Here is a 25,987-nt window from a genome sequence, read left to right on the forward strand (position 1 = left end):
TTGCTATGGAACAGGCTAGAAGCCGTTTATTTCTTTGGGGGGCGTGTATGATGGGGACCGTGTGTCCCCATCACACGTGTCGGAGACACGTGTCGGAGAACCATAAATTAAAAATAAGGTGTGTCCCCCAAAAGTTTTGGAGTCTTTCTTAACCCACTCTGGAGGCTGAGGGTTCAGAACGGAAAAGTGAACCCCGAGGAAATCTCCCGTGTGTTTCTGACTACGGTCAGAAAAGAGAAGTCATCGCGCAGTAAAGGTTCAACATTTGGATCAAACTGTTAGTACGGCACGTCTGCAAAGACTTCCTCATTCAAAACTCAGAGAGAGCTGAGCAGCCCTCCTTCTTTTCCTCTCCCTCGCATCCCCTCAGAAGCGCCCAAGGCAACGCCTCCTTCCGTCGCCGCCTTGCCTCCATGACAACCGCAATCACAAAAGTCTGAAAGAGGTCCGCGGAAGGCGGAAATACTGCTACGTAGTCCTCAGAACGTCTAAGTTTGATAGTTTCAGCATTGTATAGTGTAAATGCAAAAATCGGATACGGGTCACTTTTAAAAGATGATGTAAGCGGGTTGTCAAAAAAATCGGATATAGTCAGGAAATCGGATATGGGCATCAAGACCTGCAGTGTAAATGCGGCCTAAGAGGATGTGGAAACAGCGCCCCCAAAATGTCCCTAGTGGTGTAGTGTTAATAACTAGAATAAAGAAAAAAAGTTCCACTTTCAAGTGGCCCAATTCCGATTTTTTTCCTCCCATGTGTCACAGATCGGATATGACCGGTGAACGTGTTAGCAGGAAAAAAGGGCATGGATTCCATTTTTCTCAGATCGGATTCAGGCCTCATTCATATGTGGAAATAAATTGGATATGAATCGGATACGTGCATTTCCGCGTGCCATGAAATCAGACAAATCGGATATTCCTGAGAAAATGTGAGTCGTACGTCTGTGACGTCAACTCAGGACACCACCAACTGAGATTACATGACTTATTATATGTGCTTTTGTGCGCTGATTTTGCTGTTCGAGGACAGCTGGACTTACTGCCGGCTATGCGAACCAAGCTCATACTCCGGTCATACAGAGACCGGACAGCCCTCAGTAAGGCTCCCCGGAACCCATACTCTCAGAGCACCCCCCACAGGATACTACGGGGGACGCGGTCGAACGCCTTCTCCAAATCCACAAAACACATATGGACTGGGTAAGCGAACTCCCACAATCCCTCTAGCACCCTAGATAGGGTATAGAGCTGGTCCACTGTTCCACGACCAAGACGGACACCGCACTGTTGTTCCTGAATCCGAGGTTCAACTATCGGATGGACTCTCCTCTCCAGTACCCTGGCATAGACATTGTGTTCGTTATGAACAAACTATGATGAGCACAGAAGTCCAATAACAAAACACCCCTCGGGTTCACATCAGGGGGGGCATTCCTACCAATCACGCCCCTCCAAGTGCCACTGTCAGTGCCCACGTGGGCATTGAAGTCCCCCAGGAGGACAATGGAGTCCCCAGTTGGGGCACTTTCCAGTACCCCTTCGAGAGACACCAAGAAGGCCTGGTACTCCAAACTGCTCTTCGGCCCATAAGCAGAAACCACAGTTAGAGACCTGTCGCCCACCCGAAGGCGGATGGACATGACCCTCTCGTCCACCGGGGTGAACTTAAACACTTGGCGGCTGAGCTGGGGGCTCACGAGTAAGCCCACACCAATCCGCCGCTTCTCACCTTGAGCAACTCCAGAGTGGTAGAGAGTCCAACCCCTCTCTAAGGACTGAGTTTCAGAGCCCTAGCTATGTGTGTAGGTGAGCCCGACTATATCTTGACGGTATATCTCAACCTCTCGCACCAGCTCAGGCTCTTTCCCTCCCAGAGAGGTGACGTTCCATGTCCCAAAAGCCAAGTTCCATGACCGGGGTTTGGGTTGCCGAGGCACCCGCCCTCGACTGCCACCCAAGTCACAATGCACCGGCCCCTTTTGAGGTCTCCTACGGGTGGTGGGCCCATGGGAGAGTGGTCCCACATCACTCCTTCGGGCTGTGCCCGACCGGGGCCCGTTGGAAGAGCCCCGGTCACTAGGCACTTACCTGCGAGCCCCAACCCCGGGCCTGGCTCCAGAGTGGGGCCCCGGTGACGCCAATCCGGGCGACCTAATCGGTTGTTTGGTTTTTCTTTTCATCAGGAGGTACTGAACTGCTCTTTGTCTGGCTTCAGACCGTAGTCGGAAACCGCTGTTGTTTCCGGTCCTGGTCGGGACGCAAACGGTAACTAATCAAGCAGGACACTGTTGCTCTGGAACAGACTAAGGCGTTTATTTCATTGCTTGGATCAAACTGTTAGTACAGCCCAACGTCTTCCAAGATTTCCTCATTCAAAACTCAGAGTACATAAGCCGGCCGAGCAAAAGATGAAGATAACTTTAAAATGTGGTCATCAATCGAGTCAAGGAGAAGCGGGCAGGTCTTCAATTCATCATTCTGCTCCTGTGAGAAACACAGAACTGATCACTCTGACTCTTTGTTCTACTTTATAAGAACAGAATATGAACTCAGCTCATGTTTCATGGAAAAAGTCAGAATCAGTCATAGTCTGTGTCTGTAACAGTTTCATGTGTTTGTGTTGTCACCTTGTGTTCTGGTCCATATGCAGACTGATGCAGTGATGACTGAGAGTGCTGCTAAACCCACAGGAACATAGATGATCCTCCACCAAACACCTTCAAGGAGAATCAAACCATTCAGAACATGTTCTCAATAAAATCAAACACAAACATCATCACCACTTTGATGCTGATGACACTTGGCTTTTCTTTTCTTTTCCTCCAGATGACACGACTGTGTCAGCTCATGTTTCTGTCTATTCAACATCCCCACTTGAATTAAAGAAAAACATCTTTAGCTGAGTCTTCCAGCACAGCAGCTCCATTTGCAATCTTTAAGGAAGGTTAAAAACTGAATCATTTTACAACTTCCAAAGCACATTAAAACTTTGAAATGAAGCTCTGTCTGTTTTCAGACATTTATCTTACGGTAATTTATTACCCTTTATGATGCTGACCAGTTTTTTGTCTGTTTTCTCCCTTTTTTTTTATTTTCTTTGGGTGTAAATGTCTGCTGAATATGTATATGTAAATCTTAGCTTCTGCACCTCTAAAGGACTTCAGTTGGGATGGGTGAAGTGCTGCTAACCTCCAACTTTGAATTTTTGTCTGGTGGTGGAAAGAGTTTTTCAAGCAGATGGAAGAACCTCAGGAGGAAGAGCAGCTAAATACTGAGTGATTAGTTGTTGGTTCAATTCTGAAGTAGTTCTGTGTTTAAGCATCACATTTATTCTCTGATGATTTCAAAAGTGTTGAATTTTTACAGATGAGACGAACTCCTCATAAAGTATCTGGTGTCTTGTTAAACAAGTAACTGGATCATTATTTCTATGTCAAGAGTCATTTTATGTTTGATTGGAAGTTGGAACAAAAACAGTGACTTAGTCTTTTGATTGACAGGTGAGAGTTGAACCCTCAGCTCTAAAACATTCTCACTGGGTTTCTTCTGACAACAATGTAATGAAAATGTGTCATTTTCTATTTTAAACATTATAAAAAACTGTTTCTCACACAGCATCTGAGTGTACTTGACAATATGAATAATTTCACGTTTAGATCGAACAATAGAAGTCTTCATATTTATCTGCATATCAGTTGTTGTATGTTTCAGTCTCATATTCACAAACTTAAAACTTTAAATATTAAAATCAAAACTTACTCTTTATTAAGTTCAGTCCAACCTGAAAATTTGTCACCAAAAGATCTATATTTTGGAAGCGTTCAATCAACTTACGGTTACTTAAAGTAAGTCTGAATAAAATGCATGATTGTTGTATAACATAAACTGGTGTTCATTTTGATTCAAATCCAGAGTTTGGCCTAATTGCATTTATGTTTTGTTACTTCATTTACAGCTTGATTGTGAAAAACAAAGACAGTAACAACAACAATTATCATGTTTTACCTGAAAAGTCAGGCTGTTTTGTTGGAAGAATCTCAGTTGGGTTTGGTTCAGATCCTGGGAACAATCAAAACCAGCAAAACTGTGTCAGGTTTATTTAAAATTGACATAAAAATGAATCTGCATAAGCAACAGTAAAATACAATCCTAATGTTTTATATAATGAGGGGAATATTATTGTATGAAACAAGATTCTTTCAGAATGCAAAGTTAGAATTGAAGCATATTATAATCATCTTTGTTCTCTATCAGACATGAATGAATTGATGAAACTCTATAACAAAATCTGTTTTGTTAATTTTGATCCAAATCCAGAGTTTGGCCAAATAGCACTTTAAAAAAAAAGAAATTACGAGCCAATTAACTTTACGAAAATGTAACTCGTCGATTCAACCAGAAAATGTTATGTTTGTAAATCATACTTGAATAAATCATGTCGATTGTAGATAAAAATAACCCATTTAACAGTTACTAATTTCAATCATGTTAATCCAACATGATACCATTAAATTGGACACATTAATAATCGCATGGAATTATGGGATACCGTTTTCTTTGCCTATCTGGGCAGATTGGAGTTTAAGTTTGGGTTTTTGTCCATGGGTTTTGTTGTCTAGCTGTTTTACTGTGTTTTTAGTAGTAATTTAAACTGTTATGTTTATTTTTTTTCTGCACCATGAGTTAGAGTTTGGGAGAGGACGATGACCACCCCCCTTGTGCAGTATATTGTTAATAGATCAATGTTAAAGACAGGATTCATGGCATGTCAGCTCTTGCTTTGAAATATGATACAATGCTGAATAAAACACATCATTGATGTAGAAATTACTATCCATCCATCCATCCATCTTCCTCCGCTTATCCGGGACCGGGTCGCGGGGGCAGCAGACTGAGCAGAGATGCCCAGACTTCCCTCACCCCAGCCACTTCCTCCAGCTCCTCCGGGGGGACCCCGAGACGTTCCCAGGCCAGCCGAGAGACGTAGTCTCTCCAGCGTGTCCTGGGTCTTCCCCGGGGCCTCCGCCCAGTGGGACATGCCCGGAACACCTCTCCAGGGAGGCGTCCAGGAGGCATCCGAACTAGATGCCCGAGCCACCTCAACTGGCTCCTTTCGATGTGGAGGAGAAGCGGTTCTACTCCGAGCTCTCTGCGGGTGACCGAGCTTCTCACCCTATCTCTAAGGGAGCGCCCAGCCACCCTGCGGAGGAAGCTCATTTCAGCCGCTTGTATTCGGGACCTCGTTCTTTCGGTCATGACCCATAGCTCATGACCATAGGTGAGTACTGGAACGTAGATCGACCGGTAAATTGAGAGCTTTGCTTTTCGGCTCAGCTCTCTCTTCACCACGACGGACCGATAGAGCGACCGCATAACTACGGACGCTGCTCCGATCCGCCTGTCAATCTCACGCTCCGATCTTCCCTCACTCGTGAACAAGACCCCAAGGTATTTAAACTCCTCCACCTGGGGCAAGGACACTCCACCGACCGAGAGATGGCAAACTACCTTTCTCCGGTCAAGGACCATGGCCTCAGATTTAGCGGTGCTGACCCTCATCCCAGCCGCTTCACACTCGGCCGCAAACCGCCCCAATGCACGCTGGAGGTCCCGGTTCGATGAAGCCAACAGGACAACATCATCTGCAAAAAGCAGAGAGGAAATCCTGTGGTCCCCAAACCAGATCCCTTCCGGCCCCTGGCTGCGCCTAGAAATTCTGTCCATAAAAACTATGAACAGAACCGGTGATAGAGGGCAGCCCTGCCGGAGTCCAACGTGGACCGGGAACAGGTCTGACTTACTGCCGGCTATGCGGACCAAGCTCCTACTCCGGTCATACAGAGACCGGACAGCCCTCAGTAAGGCTCCCCGGACCCCATACTCCCAGAGCACCCCCCACAGGATGCCACGGGGGACGTGGTCGAACGCCTTCTCCAAATCCACAAAACACATATGGACTGGATGAGCGAACTCCCACAAACCCTCCAGCACCCTAGATAGGGTGTAGAGCTGGTCCACTGTTCCACGACCAGGACGGAAACCGCACTGTTGTTCCTGAATCCGAGGTTCGACTATCGGACGGACTCTCCTCTCCAGTACCCTGGCATAGACTTTCCCAGGGAGGCTGAGGAGTGTAATTCCCCTATGGTTGGAACACACCCTCCGGTCCCCCATCTTAAAGAGGGGAACCACCACCCCTGTCTGCCAGTCCAGTGGTACGGTTCCCGACCGCCACGCGATGCTGCAGAGACGTGTCAGCCAAGACACTCCCACAGCATCCAGAGACTTGAGGTGCTCAGGGCGGACTTCATCCACCCCCGGGGCCCTGCCACCGAGGAGCTCGTTGACTACCTCAGTGACTTCAGCCCGGGTAATGGACAGCCCGACCCCAAAATCCTCATTCTCCACTTCTTCAAAAGAAGGCGTGTCAGTGGGATTGAGGAGATCCTCGAAGTACTCCTTCCACCGCCCGACAATGTCCCCAGTCGAAGTCAACAGCTCCCCACCTGCACCGAAAACGGTGCCTGTGGAGAACTGCTTTCCCCTCCTGAGTCGTCGGATGGTTTGCCAGAATTTCTTCGAGGCCAACCGATAGTCCTTCTCCATGGCCTCACCGAACTCCTCCCAGGACCGAGTTTTCGCCTCCGCAACAGTCCGGGCCGCAGCTCGCTTAGACTGCCGGTACCTGTCAGCTGCCTCTGGAGTCCCGCAGGCCAGCCAGGCCTGGTAGGACTCCTTCTTCAGCTTGACGGCATCCCTTACTTCCGGTGTCCACCACCGGGTTCTGGGGTTACCGCCGCGACAGGCACCAGAGACCTTGCGACCACAGCTCCGAGCAGCAGCAGAGACAATGGAGGTGGAAAACATGGTCCACTCGGACTCAATGTCCCCAACCTCCCCCGGTACCTGTTTGAAGTTCTCCCGGATGTGGGAGTTAAAGACTTCCCTGACGGAGGGCTCAGCCAGACGTTCCCAGCAGACCCTCACAGTACGTTTGGGTCTTCCAAGTCTTTCCGGCCTCCTTCCCCGCCAGCGAATCCAACTCACCACCAGGTAGTGATCGGTGGACAGCTCCGCCCCTCTCTTCACCCGAGTGTCCAAGACACAGGGCCGAAGGTCACCTGAAACAACTACAAAGTCGATCATTGACCTCCTGCCTAGGGCGTCCTGATGCCAGGTGTACTGATGGACACCCTTGTGCTCGAACATGGTGTTCGTTATGGACAAACTATGACGAGCAGAGAAGTCCAATAACAAAACACCACTCGGGTTCAGATCAGGAGGGGCGTTCCTACCAATCACACCCCTCCAGGTGCCACTGTCATTGCCCACGTGGGCATTGAAGTCCCCCAGGAAGACAATGGAGTCCCCAGTTGGGGCACTTTCCAGTACCCCTTCGAGAGACACCAAGAAGGCCTGGTACTCCGAACTGCTGTTCGGCCCGTAAGCCGAAACCACAGTTAGAGACCTGTCCCCCACCCGGAGGCGGAGGGACATGACCCTCTCGTCCACCGGGGTGAACTCCAACACTTGGCGGCTGAGCTGGGGGCTCACGAGTAAGCCTACGCCAGCCCGCCGCCTCTCACCTTGGGCAACTCCAGAGTGGTAGAGAGTCCAACCCCTCTCTAAGGACTGAGTTTCAGAGCCCAGGCTATGTGTGGAGGTGAGCCTGACTATATCTAGACGGTATCTCTCAACCTCTCGCACCAGCTCAGGCTCCTTCCCTCCCAGAGAGGTGACATTCCATGTCCCAAAAGCCAGGTTCCATGATCGGGGTTTGGGCCGCCGAGGCACCCGCCCTCGACTGCCACCCAAACCACATTGCACCGGCCCCTTTTGAGGTCTCCTACGGGTGGTGGGCCCATGGGAGAGTGGTCCCACGTCGCTCCTTCGGGCTGTGCCCGACCGGGGCCCGTGGGAAGAGCCCCGGCCACCAGGCGCTCGCCTGCGACCCCCGACCCTGGGCCTGGCTCCAGAGTGGGGCCCCGGTGACGCCAATTCGGGCGACGTAATCGGGTCCTCGTTGTTTCTTTTCATCAGGGGTTTCTGAACCGCTCTTTGTCTGGCTCGTCACCCAGGACCTGTCTGCCATGGGAGACCCTACCAGGGGCTTAAGCCCCAGACAGCTTAGCTCCTGGGATCACCCGAGCTCTCAAACTCCCCCACCACGTTAAGGTGGCGGTTCACGGGGAAGAAATTACTAATCATATTATTTCAACTTCAGAAATGTATGACAATTCTAGATGCATAATATAAAAATAAAAGAGAAAGTTACAAAACAATTAAGTTAATCAACGTATTATGTTGAGTTGAAAAGACATACAAATTGAAGTAGAGTAAACTTGATTCAATTACATGTTACCAATTGAAGTGATTCATTTAAATAGAATCTTTTTAGAGTGAGCAACAATGATAAGTTAAAGTTGGGTCCGATTGTAGTATTTAAATTGAATCAACATAAATATATTAGGTTGAACCGAAATACATTAAGTTAGCCCAACATAGGTACATTAAGTAGGACCAATATGATTTCTTTTTGTTCAGGGAAAGCTATCTAATCAGGTGGAAATCCTTTCCATAATTTTCTTATGTTCATTCAAAGTTATAGTTTTTTGAGTGTGCATTCAAGTTTTTTTTTACTTTATTTACAGCTTGATTGTGAAAAACAAAGACAGTAACGACAACAATTATCATGATGTTTTACCTGAAAAGTCATACTGTTCGTATGGAAGAATCTCTTGTAGGTCAGAATCTGGGAACAATCAAAACCAGCAAAACTGTGTCAGGTTTGTTTAAAATTGACATAAAAATGAATCTGCATAAGCAACAGTTAACTACAACCCTAATGTTTTATATAATTAGGGGAATATTATTGTATGAAACAAGATTCTTTCAGAATGCAAAGTTAGAATTGAATCATATTATCATTATCTTTGTTCTCTATCAGACATGAATGAATTGTTGAAACTCTATAACAAAATCTGTTGTTCATTTTGATTCAAATCCAGAGTTTGGCCTAATTCAAGTTTTGTTACTTCATTTACAGCTTGATTGTGAAAAACAATGACAGTAACGACAACAATTATCATGATGTTTTACCTGAAATGTCATACACTTCATTTGGAAGAATCTCAATTGGGTGTAGTTCAGAATCTGAAAACAATCAAAACCAGCAAAACTGTGTCAGGTTTATTTAAAATTGACATAAAAATGAATCTGCATAAGCAAAAGTAAACTACAACCCTAATGTTTCATATAATTAGGGGAATATTATTGTATGAAACAAGATTCAGAATGCAAAGTTAGAATTAAAGCATATTATAATCATCTTTTTTCTCTATCAGACATGAATAAATTGTTAAAACTGCATGATATCAACACTTATTTTGGGTTTGATTTTTTTAATCAATCAGGACTTCATGTTTGGTTTACAACAGAACAAAAGGGCATGAGTTAGTGCCAAGTCGTTTCTGATGTGCCAACGTAAAAAGGACTTATTAAGTTCAGTCCTATTGAGATCAAATGAAAAACTGAAGACAAATTTAAATAATATCTATAAAATAATCTTTTTTGTTTCAAACAGACATTTGTCAGTGGGAAGTTTTTAGTTATTATAAACTCAACTTTTGATGACTTTAACAATGAGACTTTTTGAGACTTTTTGCATTGAAGAACTCCAGATGGTCTGTCATGACAATGATATGATATTAAGTTATGACATAAAAGTGATTCTGACAAAAAATACTTGTAATTAAAAATAATTTGACATGAAAAAAACTTTTTATCAGCAAGATGTGAAAACATTTCTGTTTTTAAGGAAAAATAACTTACCTATGGTGTAATCATAGTCATAGTCATAACCCTCTATGGTGTCCAAAACAGATTCTTCTGCTGTACCCGGATGGAGAAGACATAGCACTCCTGCAAAGGTGTTAAAGTATAGCTTAGTTTAACAAAGACCACAGAATTACTGAAACAGTTTATCATGTTTTCTGCAGCTTTGGGTTGATGATGACTTTCCTCACCCTGGTCCTCAGGGAAAACTGTCCTGCCATTTTTCAACCCTACCCTCCTCAAACACATCCTGCCTTTGATGACTGTTATTGTCAGGCTTCTGTAGAGCCTGATGATGAGCTGAATCAGGTGTGCATAAGCAAGGCAACATGGAAAACATGCAGGAAAGTGTGCCCTGAGGATCAGGGTTGGAAAACACTGTTCTAGAAGATGTTTTCATAACAACAATTATTCCATTTTATAGCTATTTTTTTTGTTTTTGTAACACAGTGTCTTCCTCTTTGCTTTGTTTTTTTTGTTCTTCTTAGAATGTTACCTTATCCCATTAGATAAATGTAACACCACAGTGAACTTTCTCTCTTCCTTTCCAAGCCTCCACCTTTCAGTCCTCAATTTAAAAACAAATCCAGAATGACCAAATGCTGCAGTTCCACCAATAACCACTAGTTTAAAAGAGATCAGTTTAGACATCAATAGAGCAAAAAACCCAGAGAGAACCCTCCCACTTTTTGTCTAATCAGAGTTAGACATCTTGTGGAGTTTCCAGAATGCCCCCCAAACCAGGAGCATTTGTCAATAAACACAATACAACTGTACAACATCAAGAGGACTCTTAGAGCCTTCATAGGAAACTCAATGAAGCTGTGGAAAACCACTCTTGAAGACAAAAGCAAGCCACTTGCATAAGTGTCCATAAAATGTGGCATACAGCGATCCCTCGCTATAACGCGGTTTACTTTTAACGGTTTCACTACTTCACGGATTTGCATCGTGCATTGTGTTCTGCATTTTGATTGGCTGAAAAGTCACTCCGCTTCTTCCTGTGCGTCAATAACGTTGCAGTTTAATATGTACATTACGTACGTGCAAATCATCTTGCAATTTGGAGTTTCTCTAAAACCCATAGAAAAAAGAGCGACAACAACTGTCAATCACTATGTTCTTGTCCTGAACAAACACAGCTGCACCGCGGGCTTCAATAGAAGAAAACACTGCAGAGCGGAGTCAGGATGCAGCGGCTCAGTCTGTAGAGCAGTGAAATACAGCTGAGTCACTATTTGTCCAATTGTACTTTGTGTTTTTTTCATAATTGTTTTTTAAATTTTCTCCCGTTTAATCCAATACTCGGGTGGCGGTGGGCGGGGCTAATCTCCGCGATTTGAAGCCTTCATATTGATGATTCAAATTATTATTTGACAGTACAGAAGTTATTTATTAAAAAAAACGTTTCTAAAGTACTTTTATTTGTGAAACAAATGCTTGAGCCTGTAAAATGGTTTGTTCTTTCTTTTCAATGTATAAAGAGTATTTAATAGGATTATTATTGTAAAAAAAAAATAGAGGTTTCTACTTCACGGATTTTGCCTATCACGGGTTCTTTTTGGAACGTAACCCCTGCGAAAAACAAGGGTTTACTGTATACCAAGGTGATGCTGTGTCCCCACTACTGTTCTGCATGGGTCTGAACCGCCTCAGCCAAATAATCGACAGGACTGGCTATGGATACTAGGGCTGTGACGATAACCGCATCACCGCACTTTTTTTACGCACTTTTTTTTTTTTACGTTTTGCATATGGTGCGTGATTGGAACTATAATAAACACATTAAACACGTTCATCTTTGCTGATAATTTCCTTTTCTGCTAGTCCTGTGTTCAGACTTTCCTTTTTTCTTTCTTGCGCTCTCACTGTCTGACTCTGCGCTGCACGTGACACGCGGCTCCCTTTACAGTTACACAAACAGGCGCGCGCTTTCGGAAGCACACATCCTCATTCTATAACAGAAGTTTCCGTCTCGTAAGGAAATAAAACAAATTTACTGCTTTCTAATTATTAATTTCCATTGTATTCATTTCCATTACAAGCTGCGTGCGTTCTTAAGTGTGCGGCACGGCCACCCACCGGAGGATTTTGTGTTGGGGGGGGGGTATTACTGTTCTCCTTCACTCCGTAACATGAACGCGCGCTGTTAGATTTCCATGAATATCACTACATGTTTTGTTTGGGAACTATTTTGCGCAGCGTAATGTTACGTGTCTGTATAAACAAAGGCGGAGCCTCCTGCCCCGCGTTCTTCATGGGTGTCAGGCTTCACGGCTACCGGAAAGATGACAGTGTCTGCAGTCTGCTTATTACTGGGCAATACATAATATTTTGAGATGTCTGTACCAGAGAGCACAGGTGAAACTTGCGTGCAGCTCCAGAGCGGTCCGCTGCAGAAGAATCAACCCCCACCCCCAACACACGTGTGCGCACCTTCTTTCTATTCCTACACAAGACGCTCCGCGCTCACACACACAGTCAATCTACAACACCTATAGTGTATAGGGTTCACAAGTTAGATATGTAGTTGTTAGTTGTTACTGTTATTTGTTAATAAAGAATAGTACGTTGTAATTGTATTTATTTCCGATGCGGCCGCCGGGGGATTTTGTGTTTTTTTTCTTTTTTTTCTTTCTTCTTTTTAAAATCTTTGGTGTTGGACCGGACGGAAAAGGAAAGGAGGGAAGAAGAGAGAGGGATATTAGAGAGGGGGGGGGGGGGGGGGATAGTGGGAGGGGGGGGATAAGACCATGAAGCAGCATAGAGCAGACAAGTTTACTGGTTGTTTATCATTACGGCAAGGCTCAAATGTAGTACAAAAGGGGCAGGGCCTGTCCACACACACACTGAAATGTCATCAACACACCTGCTAGCTGCAAAAATGTCCACATGTCAACATGTACACAAAACAGATAGTGTTCACACACACATACCTATGCCTTTAAACCAACTAGTGTGAAATCTTTCATTCATTCAATCATGCAAACTATTAGTGCAAAGGTGAGCTAACACCTGTGCTCAGGTGAGTGTTTATGTTCTTCTAAAATGGATGGTGGGATGTGAAAAGAAGGAGGAGGAGCGCCCAGCCACCCCCACACCCAGACCCCCGCCGCAGCAGCAGTGGCAGCCGGAACCCCCCAACGCCACACGGCAGCAGGTAGGGGACAACCGCCCCCCGGGCGACCAAATCCGCCACCCAGGCCAGGACCAGCAGGACCGCCGCGAGGCCCCCAGAGCCAGAGAGCAGGGAAGCACGGGGGAAAGAGAGCGGCGCCCCAGCCCAACCAGGAGAACAGCCCCCCCGCCGCACCGGAAGAGCCCAACGCAGGGCCCCACCCGAGAAGGGCACCCACAGCCCCAGACGAGCACCCCATCACCACCCAGGAGTTCCGGGCATCCCCCCGCCCCAACCCCAGGTACGAGTCAGGACCCCCCAAGGGAGACCCGCTCCGCGCTCCAGGCAGCCACCCACCCGGCCCACGGTTGGTCCAGGGAGGAGCAAGGAAGGGGCCAGCCACCCCCACCCCGGAGGGGAGTACTCCGAGGAAAAAGGGGGGCCCACAAGGGGTGTTGTAAACATGGCCCGACCAGGCTCGGCCACTGTTGGAAGTTTGGCGGGGCCCAGCGCCCAGGGGCAAGGACCCGAACCCACCCCCAGGGACACGGACACCCCTGGCTCAGGTGTAATGTGACCCCCCCCCGCGCGGAGAGAGCACCTCCGGGCCCAGGAGACCGGCACCTAGGGGACACGGCAGCCGCCGCCAAGGGACCAGTACCCCCCACCAGAGAAGGGGTAGGGGACAGATGGTCCTATGTCCCACCCTCCTTGCAAAATGTGTGTGTGCGTGTATGTGTGTTTGTGGGGGTGTGTGTGTGCATGTGTGTGTGTTATGTGTTGAAGTGTATATTTTGAGGGGGAAGGGGTGTGTGTACTAAGGGGGTTGCAGTTAAAATTGGCGGGTAGGGCACTGAGGGGACATCTCCTGATTACTCACAGTGATGTCCCCTCACCCCCCCCCACCAAGGGGCCCTAAATGTCTGAGGTGCGGTTAAAATTGGCAGGTAGGGTGCTAGGAGGACATCCGCTGCTTGCTGGCAGTGATGTCCAAGCACCCCCCCTACCAAGGGCCCTACATGTCTAAGGTGCAAATAAAACCAAAAGAGGGGGGGCCCACTCCATACGGCAACCATGGGAGGGGTACCACTGCCAAGTAGCTCCCCCCCCAAGGCGCATCGCAGGCTAAGGATGTCAGGATTGTTCCAGATGGGTGTCATTTTGCACGGTTGAATTGATGATTTTGACATTTTGAGAAATTCCCACCAGGCTGTTAAAGTGGCGTTTATATTCATAGTTTTGAAACAATCCTGTTTTTTAACTATTTGGCTAATAAATGGAAGATCTGAGAGGTTAATCTTTCCATATAACGCCTGTTCCAAGTCTAACCATGAGTTGGTTTCTGGATTATTTTTTAACCATTTTAAGATGTATTGTAATCTATTTGCAAGAAAGTATTTGTGGAAATTAGGTAATTCTAATCCTCCACAGCTTTTTGCAGATTTAAAAGTTTTTAGACTAATTCTTGCAGGTTTATTGTTCCATAAAAAGCTTGATATGGATGAGTCTAATGTTTTGAACCATTTTAATGGCGGTTGTGTGGGAATCATTGAGAAGAGATAATTAACTTTGGGTAAGATTTTCATTTTAACCGTGGCTACCTTGCCCATAAGGGACAGAGGCAGGTTGGTCCAGCTAGATCGTCCTGTATGCTTTCAGTAATGGGGTGAAGTTTAGCTGCACCAGTTCTGATAGTTTGGGGGAAAAGTAGATACCCAGATATTTGATATTTCCTGTTTTAACTGGAATTGTGAGCCTTTGTTCCATATTCCTGTTGAGTGGTGAACACAGACTTATTCCAATTAATGGAATAGTCTGATATGGAAGAGAATTCATTAATGATCATTGCTGTTTCATTTACAGAATGTAAATTCCTTAAAAACAGTAATATGTCATCTGCATAGAGACTAATTTTATGATGGCTGTGTTTGGTTTTTATTCCTATAATGCTCTCATTCTGTCTTATTGCTACAGCTAGAGGCTCAATGAATATAGCAAAAAGAGAAGGAGAGAGTGGGCAACCCTGTCTGGTTCCTCTTCCAAGAAAAAACCTGTTTGAAGTCTGTTTATTAGTACTAACTGATGCATTGGGGTTGTGATATAATATTTTGATCCAATTGATGAATGCTTCTCCAAAGCCAAACTTATGGAGGGCAGCAATAAGGAACTTCCAATTTACTCTGTCAAAGGCTTTTTCAGCATCCAGCGATGGTATGGTAATTTCCTGGTTTTCAATGGTGGCAAAGTCTATTATATTAACTAGTCTATGGACATTGTCATCCGAGTGTCTTCCTTTGATGAATCCAGTTTGGTCGAAGTGAACTATGTGAGGAGTGATTTTTTCTATTCTCTGTGCTAGTGCTTTGCAGATAATTTTTACATCTGCATTGATTAAAGAAATAGGGCGATAGCTTGAAGGACTAGTGGGGTCTTTGTCTGGTTTTAGAAGAAGAATTATGTTGGCTGAGTTCATGTTAGGTGGCATTGATTGGCTCTCATTGATAGATGTGACCGTTTTATAAAATGTTGGTGCCAGCTGTTCCCAGAATTCTTTATAAAACTCAGCAGGAAAGCCGTCAGGCCCTGGTGCTTTACCATTTGGCATAAGTAACAGAGCTTCACGAAGTTCAGACAGCGAGAGCGGAGAATCTAAGTTTGTGATTTGATCCTCATTTAACCTGGGTAGGTTTACATTATTAAGAAATGAGTCAATACTTTGCTCTGACGGATTGATCTGTGATGTGTACAAATTTTTATACAAGTTTTCAAATGCGTTATTAATCTTGACCGGGTCATGAGTGACATTTCCTGTTTGGTCCGTAATAGAGGTGATTGATGATTTCTCTCTATTAATTTTAAGCTGATTAGCCAGAAATTTGCCAGATTCATTAGAGTTTTCAAATCTTTCAAGTTGTAGCCTTTGTATCTGGAATTGTGCTTGTTTATTGATGATGTCATTTAACTGCAACTTTAAATTTTTCAGATCTCCCAGAATGTGTTTCTGTGCAGAAGCAGCAGAAGCAGTCTCCAGGGTTTTGATTTTATTTTCTAGTTCTTATAAATCTGCTTTCTCTTTGCATTTTTTGTGCGTTGAATAAGAAATGATTTTCCCTCTCATGACTGCCTTTGCTGTTTCCCAAAGAAGGCACGGTGAGATGTCTAGTATTGTTGAAGTCTAAGAAGGTTGCCCACTCTTTTTTAAAGAATTCAAGAAATTCCTGGTCCTTTAACAGAGACGTATTAAACCTCCAGGTTGTACCTGAGGGTGTGGATTTTTCCCTAGAAATATTTACAGAGACTGGTGCATGATCAATATGTTTTAAACTTTGAATATGTTTTAAAAAAGAGTTACTGATTAATAAATAGTCTAAACGGGAGTGTGAGTGGTGAACTGGAGAGAAAAAGGTGAACCCTTTAGTGCTTGGATGACATGAGCGCCACGCGTCGCAGAGACCCAGATCATTCATGTACTGCTTTAGAATACTTGCAGACCGCCATGTACGCTGATTTGCTGCTGTGCTGAGTCTGTCAAGTTCAGGGTCCAAAACAAGGTTGACGTCTCCTCCGATAATGATTGTGGAGTCAGAGTGAATTGAGAGTGAGGTGAACAATCTGTGAAAGAAGGAAGAGTCGTCAACATTAGGGCCGTAAACACTCGCTATACAAAAGTCCTTATTCTGAATGGATATATTAATGATTACAAATCTGCCTTCTGGGTCAGTAACTGTATCCTTATGAGTAAAATTAAGATTTTTATTAATTAAAACAGCAACTCCTCGTTGTTTGGAGTTGTAACTGGCAGAATATATAACTGGAAATTGTAAGCAGCACATGAGGTGACTCAATGAATTCGATAAATGGGTCTCCTGCAGTAGAGCTATATCTGCTTTTAGACCATCCAGGTGATTTAACACTTTCAATCTCTTTGGCCCGGAGCCAAGTCCACGCACATTCCAGCTAACGATGTTAAGACTGTTCATAACTGCTCTGACTGAAAAGTTGTAAAGCTAAGTAATGCGTTTGTGCCAGTCCGTGTGCGCGTGCCCGCATTGCAAACCCACTGCACGTGACAGAGAAGCGCTGTGCATGTGTGCGCGTGAACGTTTTCTGGCTATTTGAGCTGCGTGTCGCATGCTACCTATGAGAGCCTGTGTGATGTGTTTGCAGTATGTCGGCGTGTGTGTGCGGGATCGCATGCGCACGCCCATGTGTGCGCCTGAGTGCGCGCGCGCCCGTTCCGTGGATAAAAAATACTTACCGAGGATGAGTTGCTTCCAGGTGATTTACAGAGAGGAGAGGGGGGGGGGGAGGAAAGAAAAAAAGAGATAGAAGGGAAAACGAAAACAACAACAAAACAACAACAGAAACATGAGTGGGACTGAGGTGAAGAAGAAGAAGAAAAAAGACTGTTTTCCTGAGATCGAGGTGTGGATTATTGATGATCCAGTTTTCCGTTCATTGAAATGAGTTTAGCGGGTTTCTTCTGGGCAGCGCAGATGTTCTCAGCGCGGGTCTGAAAGCTTTCAGCACAGCCAGGGGGTGATCGCCGGGTCCCGGAACGGCCACAATCGCTCTAGAACCAGCAGCAAGATGCTTCCTCCTCAGCGGGAACAGGATTTTCCTTCTACGGAGGATTTCTACCGGGAACTGGTCATTAACACTGAAATGCGTTCCTTTCAGCTCCCGGCCTCGGCCCTTCTCCAGCTCCTTCTGTTTGAAATGTTCGAATTTAGCCACAATAGGATGCGGGCGCTGGTGGTCGGACCTTCTTCCTCCGAGGCGGTGTACCCTGTGGAAAGAGATCTTCTGCACCTCCTCCTTGGGGAGCTTCAGGTGGACCTCAAAGAAGGACTTCACAGTGGCCTCCGGGTCTTCTCCTGCCTCCTCTGGAATCCCCGAAATCACTAGGTTGTCCCTCATGCTCCTCCACTGAAGATCCAGGAGGGTTTCCTTTATGGATCGGTTCTCCTCGGAGAGACGGGCGGTATCATTGCCCAGAATCTTGACGGTTTCTCTGAGGGCCTGGTTCTCCGCTGCGAGCTCCCGCACCTGCTGCTGGCTGAATTCCAGAGACTCCCGCAGACCTCAGACCACAGATCTCCAGCAAATTGAGGCGGCAATCAAAGCTGGAGAGCTTTTTATCAATCGAATCCAGGATATCGCTCACGCCGCTGCCTGGAGAGGACGCAGCCCCGGGAAAGTCCTCAGGCCGTTCACGCTTGGCGGAGGGGGTGGTGGTGGCGGTTCTGGGCTTCACCATGACGCAGGTATAGTAACACTCGTCAATGAATTTCTCCAGGTCCTCCAGGCTGACAGAAGCTTAATACTCTTAACAGGTTATGTTAGTTTGCTGGAAATATTTTAATATGGCGGGAAAATGAAACAAGATCGAAAATGTTTGTTCAAATGCTTACGTGCCGCCAAGTCGACTCACCACACTCGTCTCGCTGGGTCTCGCGATACTACAGCATCCCTCTTTTTGCATTTTGTGTTTTTTTTTATTATTTTTTTTGGGGGGGGGCTGCGGTTAACCGCGAAACCGTGCCCCCTGGTGGTTCATCACCGGGGTGATCAAAAATTCGACACCGTCACAGCTCTAATGGATACCAACTCAGAAATGGGGCCAACATCGGTCACCTCCTCTACATGGATGACATCAAGCTGTAATCTAAGAGCGAGCGTGACATTGACTCCCTGATCCACACCACCAGGATCTACAGTACTGACATTGGGATGTCATTCGGGCTCGAGAACTGCAGCCGAAGGGTGACAAACAGAGGCAATGTAGTCCACACAGGAGGGGTCTCACTCCCAAAAGGATCAACAGCAGACATTGAGGACAGTTACAAGTACCTTGGAATTCCGCAGGCAAATGGCAACCTGGAGCAGGCCACAAGGAAAGCTGCAACAGCTAAATACCTCCAACGAGAAAGGCAAATTCTGAGAAGCCAGCCCAATGGCAAAAATAAGACCCGGGCAGTAAACAGTTACCCTGCAGGAATAATAAGATGGCCAAGAGATAAAGATAATGGATGTTAAGACATTAAAGCTCCTCACCATGCATAGAAGGTCCAAAATCCAGCACCCTGAGACTGTATGCTAGCCGCAAGGAAGGAGGCAGAGGACTAGTGAGCGTAGAAGCCACTATCCAGGATGAAACATCCAAGATGCATGAATGCATCAAGCTCAAGGCCCCAACTGACAGTGTGCTCAGTAAATGTCTCAAGCAATGCAGAGCAGAGGATCCAGTGCTGGAGGACAGATCCTCATGGGAGGACAAACCCCTGACTGGGATGTACCACCGGACTATAACTGAAGTGGCTGATATCAAGAAGTCCTACCAATGGCTAGAAAGGGCTGGCCTACAGGACATCACTGAAGCACTCATCCTGGCACATACAGGAACATGTGTGCAGAATATGAACTGGAAACCCCAAGGTCAAAATGGGAAACTCCTCCAAAAGTGGTAGAGAATGAGAGAGCAGAGATTCTGTGGGACTTCCAGATATAGACTGACAGGATGGCAATTGCAAATCAACCAGACATTTTGGGACGTTTGGTTTGTACGCGAGAAGACCCTCCTATTTTGGGACAGCACAAGATGGCGTAAATTATGTGTTACTATTAAAACGTGTAAAAAGCAGCATTTTTGATGGCCAATCCCATTAAAAATGCCATACAGTCTTTCTATCATCAAAATAGACCTTTTCTTATGTCTCGCCGACTGTTTGATTACATTGATGCCAAGTTGTGACCCGTTTGTTTTTTTTATCCACTAAAAACGTGCATTGGAAATACATTAGGTCAGGCACGTGGTGCCTGTGCCTCAAGGCAGAGGGCGCTGGTGATCCCAGAGAATGTGGCTCCGCAGCTAAAATCAAGTGCAGCCAAAGGCGGTCCTGGCTAGTTTGATGCCCTGGACTAAACACTGGATGGTAAATGGCGCATACTTGTCCCGCGCTTTCTGCTTTCTACCTTCCTCGAAGGCCCAAAGCTCTACAGTCACAAAACCATTCACACGCTTGAGGGGGCTCCACTGCACTTGTGCCAACCTTCCATCAGAGGCAAGGTGGGGTTCAGTGTCTTGCCCAAGGACACTTCAACACATGGCAGGAATCCATACCGCAATCATTCGATCAGAGGTCGACCGCCCTACCGCTGCACCACGGCCGCCCCGGTTCCCTTACCCCCCTTTTCAGGTCCGCCTGCATTCATACAAACACAAGAACAAAATATATTTGGCACCTTGCCTGTGTTAACTTTGGACACTGCCTGCATTCCTTTATCCTTGGAGTGTTTTTCTTCCTCTTTATTTCTAAACTAGACGCTGATGTTTCCTTTGATCTTTTGTCCATTTTTTACAACTTTAAATAGACTTTTCCGTCTGTCAAACCCCTAAAATCAAGATGAGTGAGATGATGGAAACACATTCACTTTGATGCAAACTCCTATTTTTTCTTTCACTTCTCAAAAAATGCACTAACCCAAAAAAAGTACATTAGGTTAATAAATGAAAGCAATTGTTAAAAATGTATGTATTTATTAGAAAGCAGCAGTTGGTTTGTTGTGTGGTCTGGAATCAGAAGCAGTGAGTCAAAGGCCGCATTTACACTCGACTGGCCAATTCCGATTTTTTCCTCTCATGTGGCAGAGATCGGATATGACCGGTGAACGTGTAAGCAGGAAAAAAGCGCATGGATTTCATTTTCCTCAGATCAAATTCAGGCCTCATTCTTATGTGGAAATGAATCGGATACGAATCGGATATGTGCTTTTGTGTGTGCCATGTAAGCAGCCAAATTGGATATTCCCCAGTAAATGCGAGTCGTGCGTCAGTGACGTCAACTCAGGACACCACCAACTGAGATCACATGACTTATCAAGGTGCTTTTGTGCACTGATTTTGCTGTCAGCGTGTTACCTTTCAGCCTCAGGCTGCAGACCGTAGTCGGAAACCGCTGTTCTTTCCGATCAGGTCCCGGTCGGGACGCGAAGGTTACTAATCAAGTTGGACGCCGTTGCTATGGAACTGGCTAGAAGCCGTTTATTTATTTGCTTGTGTGGCAAGTAGGACACGCCCACTAATTATGAGGCGGCAGTCAAAACGCTTGTGTTAATTTGGTGGCGGTGCTTTAAAAGCCCTCCTCCTCTCCGTTCGGACATGTACTTGTGCTGTGCCATACATCAAGGCATCGGAAAGTGGAACAGGGGTTGGCAGGCAGCTCCTGGTTCATGAGAAATCGGCCAGGCTTTGGCGCATCTGCGGCATGGCTACTGTAGTCTGCAAGCGTGATGTGACTCTGTTCCCCAGATCCACCCTCCTCTCAGTGACCGGAACGTGTTTTAGGCTGCACACCCTTCTTTCCCCGCAAATAGGGGATTAAAACTACTGCTTTGCTTTGATTGTTTTTACTGTTATTTCTGTCCAGGTCTCACCCCCCGCCACGACGGACGCGGTTGAAGCGATACGCCCAGCTCACGGAGACCCCTCTCTGCTGTGGCATCTCACTGGACTGTGGACGGCTCCCACCAGCTGATCGGCGTTGGTTGGGCGGCTTACCAGCGCCCCTGAACATTAATCACCTTTTTAATCTTTATTTGTAATTTTGTGTCTTTTATTTATATTGTCAATTTAATTCTCGCCTCAGGAGGTGGGAGGCCGAGGTGGTGGACTGCTGTGTCCGTGTCACGTGTGCAGTGATTCACAAAAAGGGTGTTTGCTTTGTTTTTACGTTGTTTTAACCACCTCGGTAAGCTCCTCCTCCAGAATATTTTAACTGACTTTTATCAAGGATTGTTGTTTTATTAAAAGGTTTCTTAACATTTTCATTTTTAACTGAAATCTAATAAATTATACAGTGATCCCTTGCTATAACGCGGTTTACTTTTCACGGTTTCGCTACTTCACGGATTTGCATCGTGCATTGTGTTCTGCATTCTGATTGGCTAAAAAGTCACTCCGCTTCTTTTCTACCTGCGCGTCAATAACTTTGCAGTTTAACATGTACGTAAAACAGGTCGCCAAATTTACACAACGTTCGTGCAAATTCTCTTGATGGTGGCATGTCGGTGTATAAGTATCTTTTTGCAAAGCAAAAAAAAAGCGACAACAACTGTCTATCACTATGTTCTTCTCCCGAACAAACACAGCTGCACCGCGGGCTTCAGAAGAAGAAAACACTGCAGAGTGGAGTCAGGATGCAGCGGCTCAGTCTGTAGAGCAGTGAAATACACCTGAGTCACTATTTGTCCCACTGTACTTTGTATTTTTCTTACAATCATTTTAAATTTTTTAATTTTCTCCCGTTTAATCCATTTACTCGGGTCGCGGTGGGCGGGGCTAATCTCCGCAATTTGAAGTCTTCTGTTTACATTGATGATTAAAATTATTATTTGACAGTACAGTACAGAAGTTATTTGTTGAAAAAACGTTTTTAAAGTACCTTTATTTGTGAAACAAATGCTTGTGCCTGGAAAATGGTTTGTCCTTCCTTTTCAATGTATAATAGAGTATTTAATTGTATAATAATTGTAAAAAAAAATAAAGGTTTCTACTTCACAGATTTTGCCTATCGCGGGTTCTTTTTGGAACGTAACCCCCGCGAAAAACGAGGGTTTACTGTATTTTAAAACAAACCACAGCCTCTGCCTTGGTTTAGAGCAGGACCTGCACCTGCCTTATTTTAAAATCTTTTCCTGGGGCTCAACAGCCCCAGGCGGCGTTGGTGATCCGTTTTCTCGTGCTGCCACACTTGTGTTGCTTAGTGGCGGGTTGTATGATGGGGACCGCGCGTGCTGTCTGTGTGTTTGTAAGGAGAGGAGAGGGGGTGTGAGCGCGGAGCGGAAGAGTGTCGGAGAACCTTAATAAAAAAAGGTGTCTCCCCCAAAAGAACTGTTTTGGAGTCTTTCTTAACCCACTCTGGAGGCTGAGGGTTCCGAACAGGAAAGTGAACCTCCAAGGAGAATCCGCGTGCGTTTCTGACCATGGTTGGAAAAAGAGAAGTCATTGCGCAGGAAAGGTTCAACACTTGCATCAAAGTGTTAGTACAGCACGTCTGCTAACACTTCCTCGTTCAAAACTCAGAGAGAGCACATAAGACGGCCGAGCAGCCCCCGTTTATCCTCTCCCGCGCCCCATCCCCTCTCGTACGCCTGCTTCATCCAGGAGCGCCCAAGGCAACACCTCCTTCGTCGCTGCGTTGCCTCCATGACAACCGCAGTCACACAAAAGTCTGATGGAGGTCCGCGGAAGGCGGAAATGCTGCTATGTTACGTAGTCCTCAGAATGTCTATGTTTGATAGTTTCAGCATTGTAGAGTGTAAATGCAAAAATCGGATACGGGTCACTTTTAAAAGATGATGTAAGTGGCTCGTCAAAAAAATCGGATATAGTCAGAAAATCGGATATGGGCATCAAGACCTGCAGTGTAAATGCAGCCTATGCCCCTCCCCTGCTTCTCTACCTGCTTACAACCTGTGCAGCTGTTTATTGTGGTAGGATGATGATGTAGGCAGTAGCATTAAGGGTCTTGCCCAAGGACCCTAACAAATTCCAATGCAACTTATCTTCGTAACAGTGCTATTTCCTCCCAGAGTTTGACACATTAATCTGTTGACTAATATCATCCAAAAATTGGCTAGAACAAGGTTCTATGACTTTTGACAGTTCTGACAATCTTTGTAATGCTCTACTGGTTTGTCAAAACCCTTCTTTGAACACCAATACCAGTGACGAATTTCCTAACCCTGAGTTTGAGGTTTAGTGAAAACAAAAGTACAGAAGGAAAAACAAAATTGACAGGACCTGCATCTTTTTTTCTGTGGTATTAAACATAACCACCACCAAAAATCAATTTAATTATAAATTCAGGTAAAATGCACATACAACAAGAGAAAGGAAAAATGTACTCACTGAGAAGCAGAAAACAAACCAGAGTTCCTTTCATCTTAGTTTGATGTTGAAGAGCTTCCTTCTTCACTGAAAGCCACAAACTCCTCTCACCGCAAAGTTACTCCCCTATACACAAGACCCGTCTCTCTTTTTTTTTTTTTTGTTGGTTTTCACGTCTGGACTAGTTTTTTTTATCTGATTTTGTTGTGATAGCAAAGAAAAAGTTTAGTCAACACAACTGGAAGAAAAGTCGTTAAAAATGTGTTGAAACAGAAAGTAAAGTCCGCTCTCAACATTGAGCCAACACATCTTTTCTTCACGAACAAATCACAGAGAAAAGGCTCTAAGTTTTGCAAAGGGGGGGGGGGGGGGGGGGGCGTCTTTCCTTAATAAAAATCACAGGGCACCACACCATTTGAAAATGATTGAAAGAAACAAAATTTACACTCCTTTTGAGTTTCTGTTTTATTTTGAAGAGTTCCTGTATTGCGTCAGTTCTAGTTTCACTTCCTGGTCCCAATATGTCCTGTTGTCTGTTCTGTGAATATTTAATTCCTGTCTTTGCCTTCCTGGTGTGCTGGTCCACACATTCTAATTCCCTGTTTGTATCTCGAGTGCTGGTCTTTTAGTTTGGCTTGCCTGCTCTGCAGTGTTTTTTGTTTTGTTTTTTTGTCTGATGATTAAAGACTTAGTTTGACCTGGAACTTTCTGCCTCCTCATCTCTGCATTAGGGTCATTCTGCAACCCCCCCCCCCCCCCACCACCACCACCACCACCACCACCACCACCTCCACCACCACCTGACACATTCTTCTCAAAGTCTCTAGAATAGAGATCCAATAAACGCACAAAAAAAATTCTTTTTTGAAAGTTTATGTTTCTTAGAGTGAAATATGGGCTTGTTTGGACAAAGCAAACAAGAGTTTTAGACCAGTTGGATAAAATTGAACAATTGCCACAACACATCTGACTATCCCTCATTGGACACATGACATGATTATGTTTTTATTGTGCATTTTATTATACTTTTATACTTACTTACTTGTCTGTGCCAAAGGGATGCGGTCATAACTGTCTTTTGCACCAGAAACGGTTGGTCTCTTAATCTCTTGCTTGTAAGGACAGACACAGAGCCATTGTATGCTTTGACTTGATTTACTCATGTTGGGTAATAAAACTTGCTTGTCATGAGGACCTCAGAGGATTGCAGATCAGAGCAGAAGCAAACTACTTTCTGTAGATGCAGTTTCTTGTGGGATTTTTCATTTCCAATTTGCACATCAGGTTTTTGATGTCTTTAACCTGGGAAGGCCGTATGCGGCGCAACAGACATGGGTGTACAGCGACACACTGGTTGAAAAACACTGAAATTCAGTAAACCCATTCCAAGGTTTATGATAGTCTTGATATAGAGGACTAAAAAACGTTGAAGACCCACATCCAGCTTAGAGGTCTGCAATGGCAGCTGAATTAGGGAGCAGGAATAAATCATTTACACTTGATACAGCATTTGTAGGGCTGTAATGATTCACTTTAACAATGATTTGATTCATATCCTAAGTAGTGGTTGTTGATATGATTCATAGTCCATATCGGTTCATTTTGAATGATCCGATTCACTAACCTAAAATGGATCCGGGACTTTTTTAGCTAAAATCCAACCAATGTGACCCAGAGAAAAATACCTGGTGTATTTCTGGCAAGATTAGACTAAGTGGCAAAATAAGTAAAACTGTACTTTATGAAAAATGTTCAGCAAACACTAAGCTTAGTCCTGTTTTCTTTGTAAAAAAAAGACATCATGTTGACTTTTTCACAAAGCTAATGTTCTGTTTCTTTCTTCTTCACCTCTCCGTCCTCCTCCTTTTATTCTTTCACGAAAAACACATTGAGAAGAAATGTATTTTAAAGTTAAGGAAATACTAAACTGTCTAATACTGTTACTGTCAAATATATAATGCTCAAAATCTAAAAGGAACACCGAAAAAACTCAATGTTATTTCAATTCAGTCAGACGTCAATCAATCTGTCTGATTAGGAAGGAACTCTGACTGAAATTTTTTTTTGATTTGAAATGGTTTATTTCAAGCAATCAAATAGAAATAATACACAAAAACAATATAATCATCAGTTATACATTCA

General features: G+C 45.0%; 1 protein-coding gene across 3 annotated transcripts; it reads right to left on the reverse strand.

The window, feature by feature from the left end:
• Positions 1-2,296: 2,296 nt before the first annotated feature.
• Positions 2,297-24,187, reverse strand: LOC144994020 (uncharacterized). 3 transcript variants are annotated; one of them, XM_078950165.1, is made up of 7 exons: positions 23,867-24,187; positions 9,834-9,923; positions 9,102-9,155; positions 8,707-8,754; positions 4,008-4,061; positions 2,630-2,719; positions 2,297-2,480 (listed from the first exon to the last, which is right to left on the reverse strand). In XM_078950165.1, exons 1-7 carry the CDS (start codon positions 23,898-23,900, stop codon positions 2,476-2,478), a joined length of 375 nt encoding a protein of 124 aa, XP_078806291.1. In that variant the 5' UTR covers positions 23,901-24,187; the 3' UTR covers positions 2,297-2,475. The 3 variants fall into 3 exon arrangements, with proteins under 3 accessions (XP_078806291.1, XP_078806290.1, XP_078806289.1); XM_078950164.1 differs by having other exon boundaries at positions 2,297-2,486; positions 23,867-24,182; XM_078950163.1 differs by lacking the exon at positions 2,297-2,480 and having other exon boundaries at positions 2,510-2,719.
• Between the last annotated feature and the right edge of the window lie 1,800 nt (positions 24,188-25,987).

Source organism: Oryzias latipes, chromosome 7, assembly GCF_053564925.1.
Source record: "Oryzias latipes strain Hd-rR chromosome 7, Olatipes_Hd-rR_3.1".
Classification (NCBI taxonomy): domain Eukaryota; kingdom Metazoa; phylum Chordata; class Actinopteri; order Beloniformes; family Adrianichthyidae; genus Oryzias; species Oryzias latipes.

What these genes read in the sequence shown, in the direction of transcription:
- LOC144994020 (XM_078950163.1), bottom strand. Translation starts at nt 23,900, where the DNA reads ATGAAAGGAACTCTGGTTTGTTTTCTGCTTCTCA. An exon ending in CGAACAGTATGACTTTTCAG is followed by an intron (nt 4,062 to 8,706) that starts GTAAAACATCAT and finishes GATTGTTCCCAG; the next exon opens with GATCTGAACCAAACCCAACT. An exon ending in AAAACAGCCTGACTTTTCAG is followed by an intron (nt 2,720 to 4,007) that starts GTAAAACATGAT and finishes TTCTCCTTGAAG; the next exon opens with GTGTTTGGTGGAGGATCATC.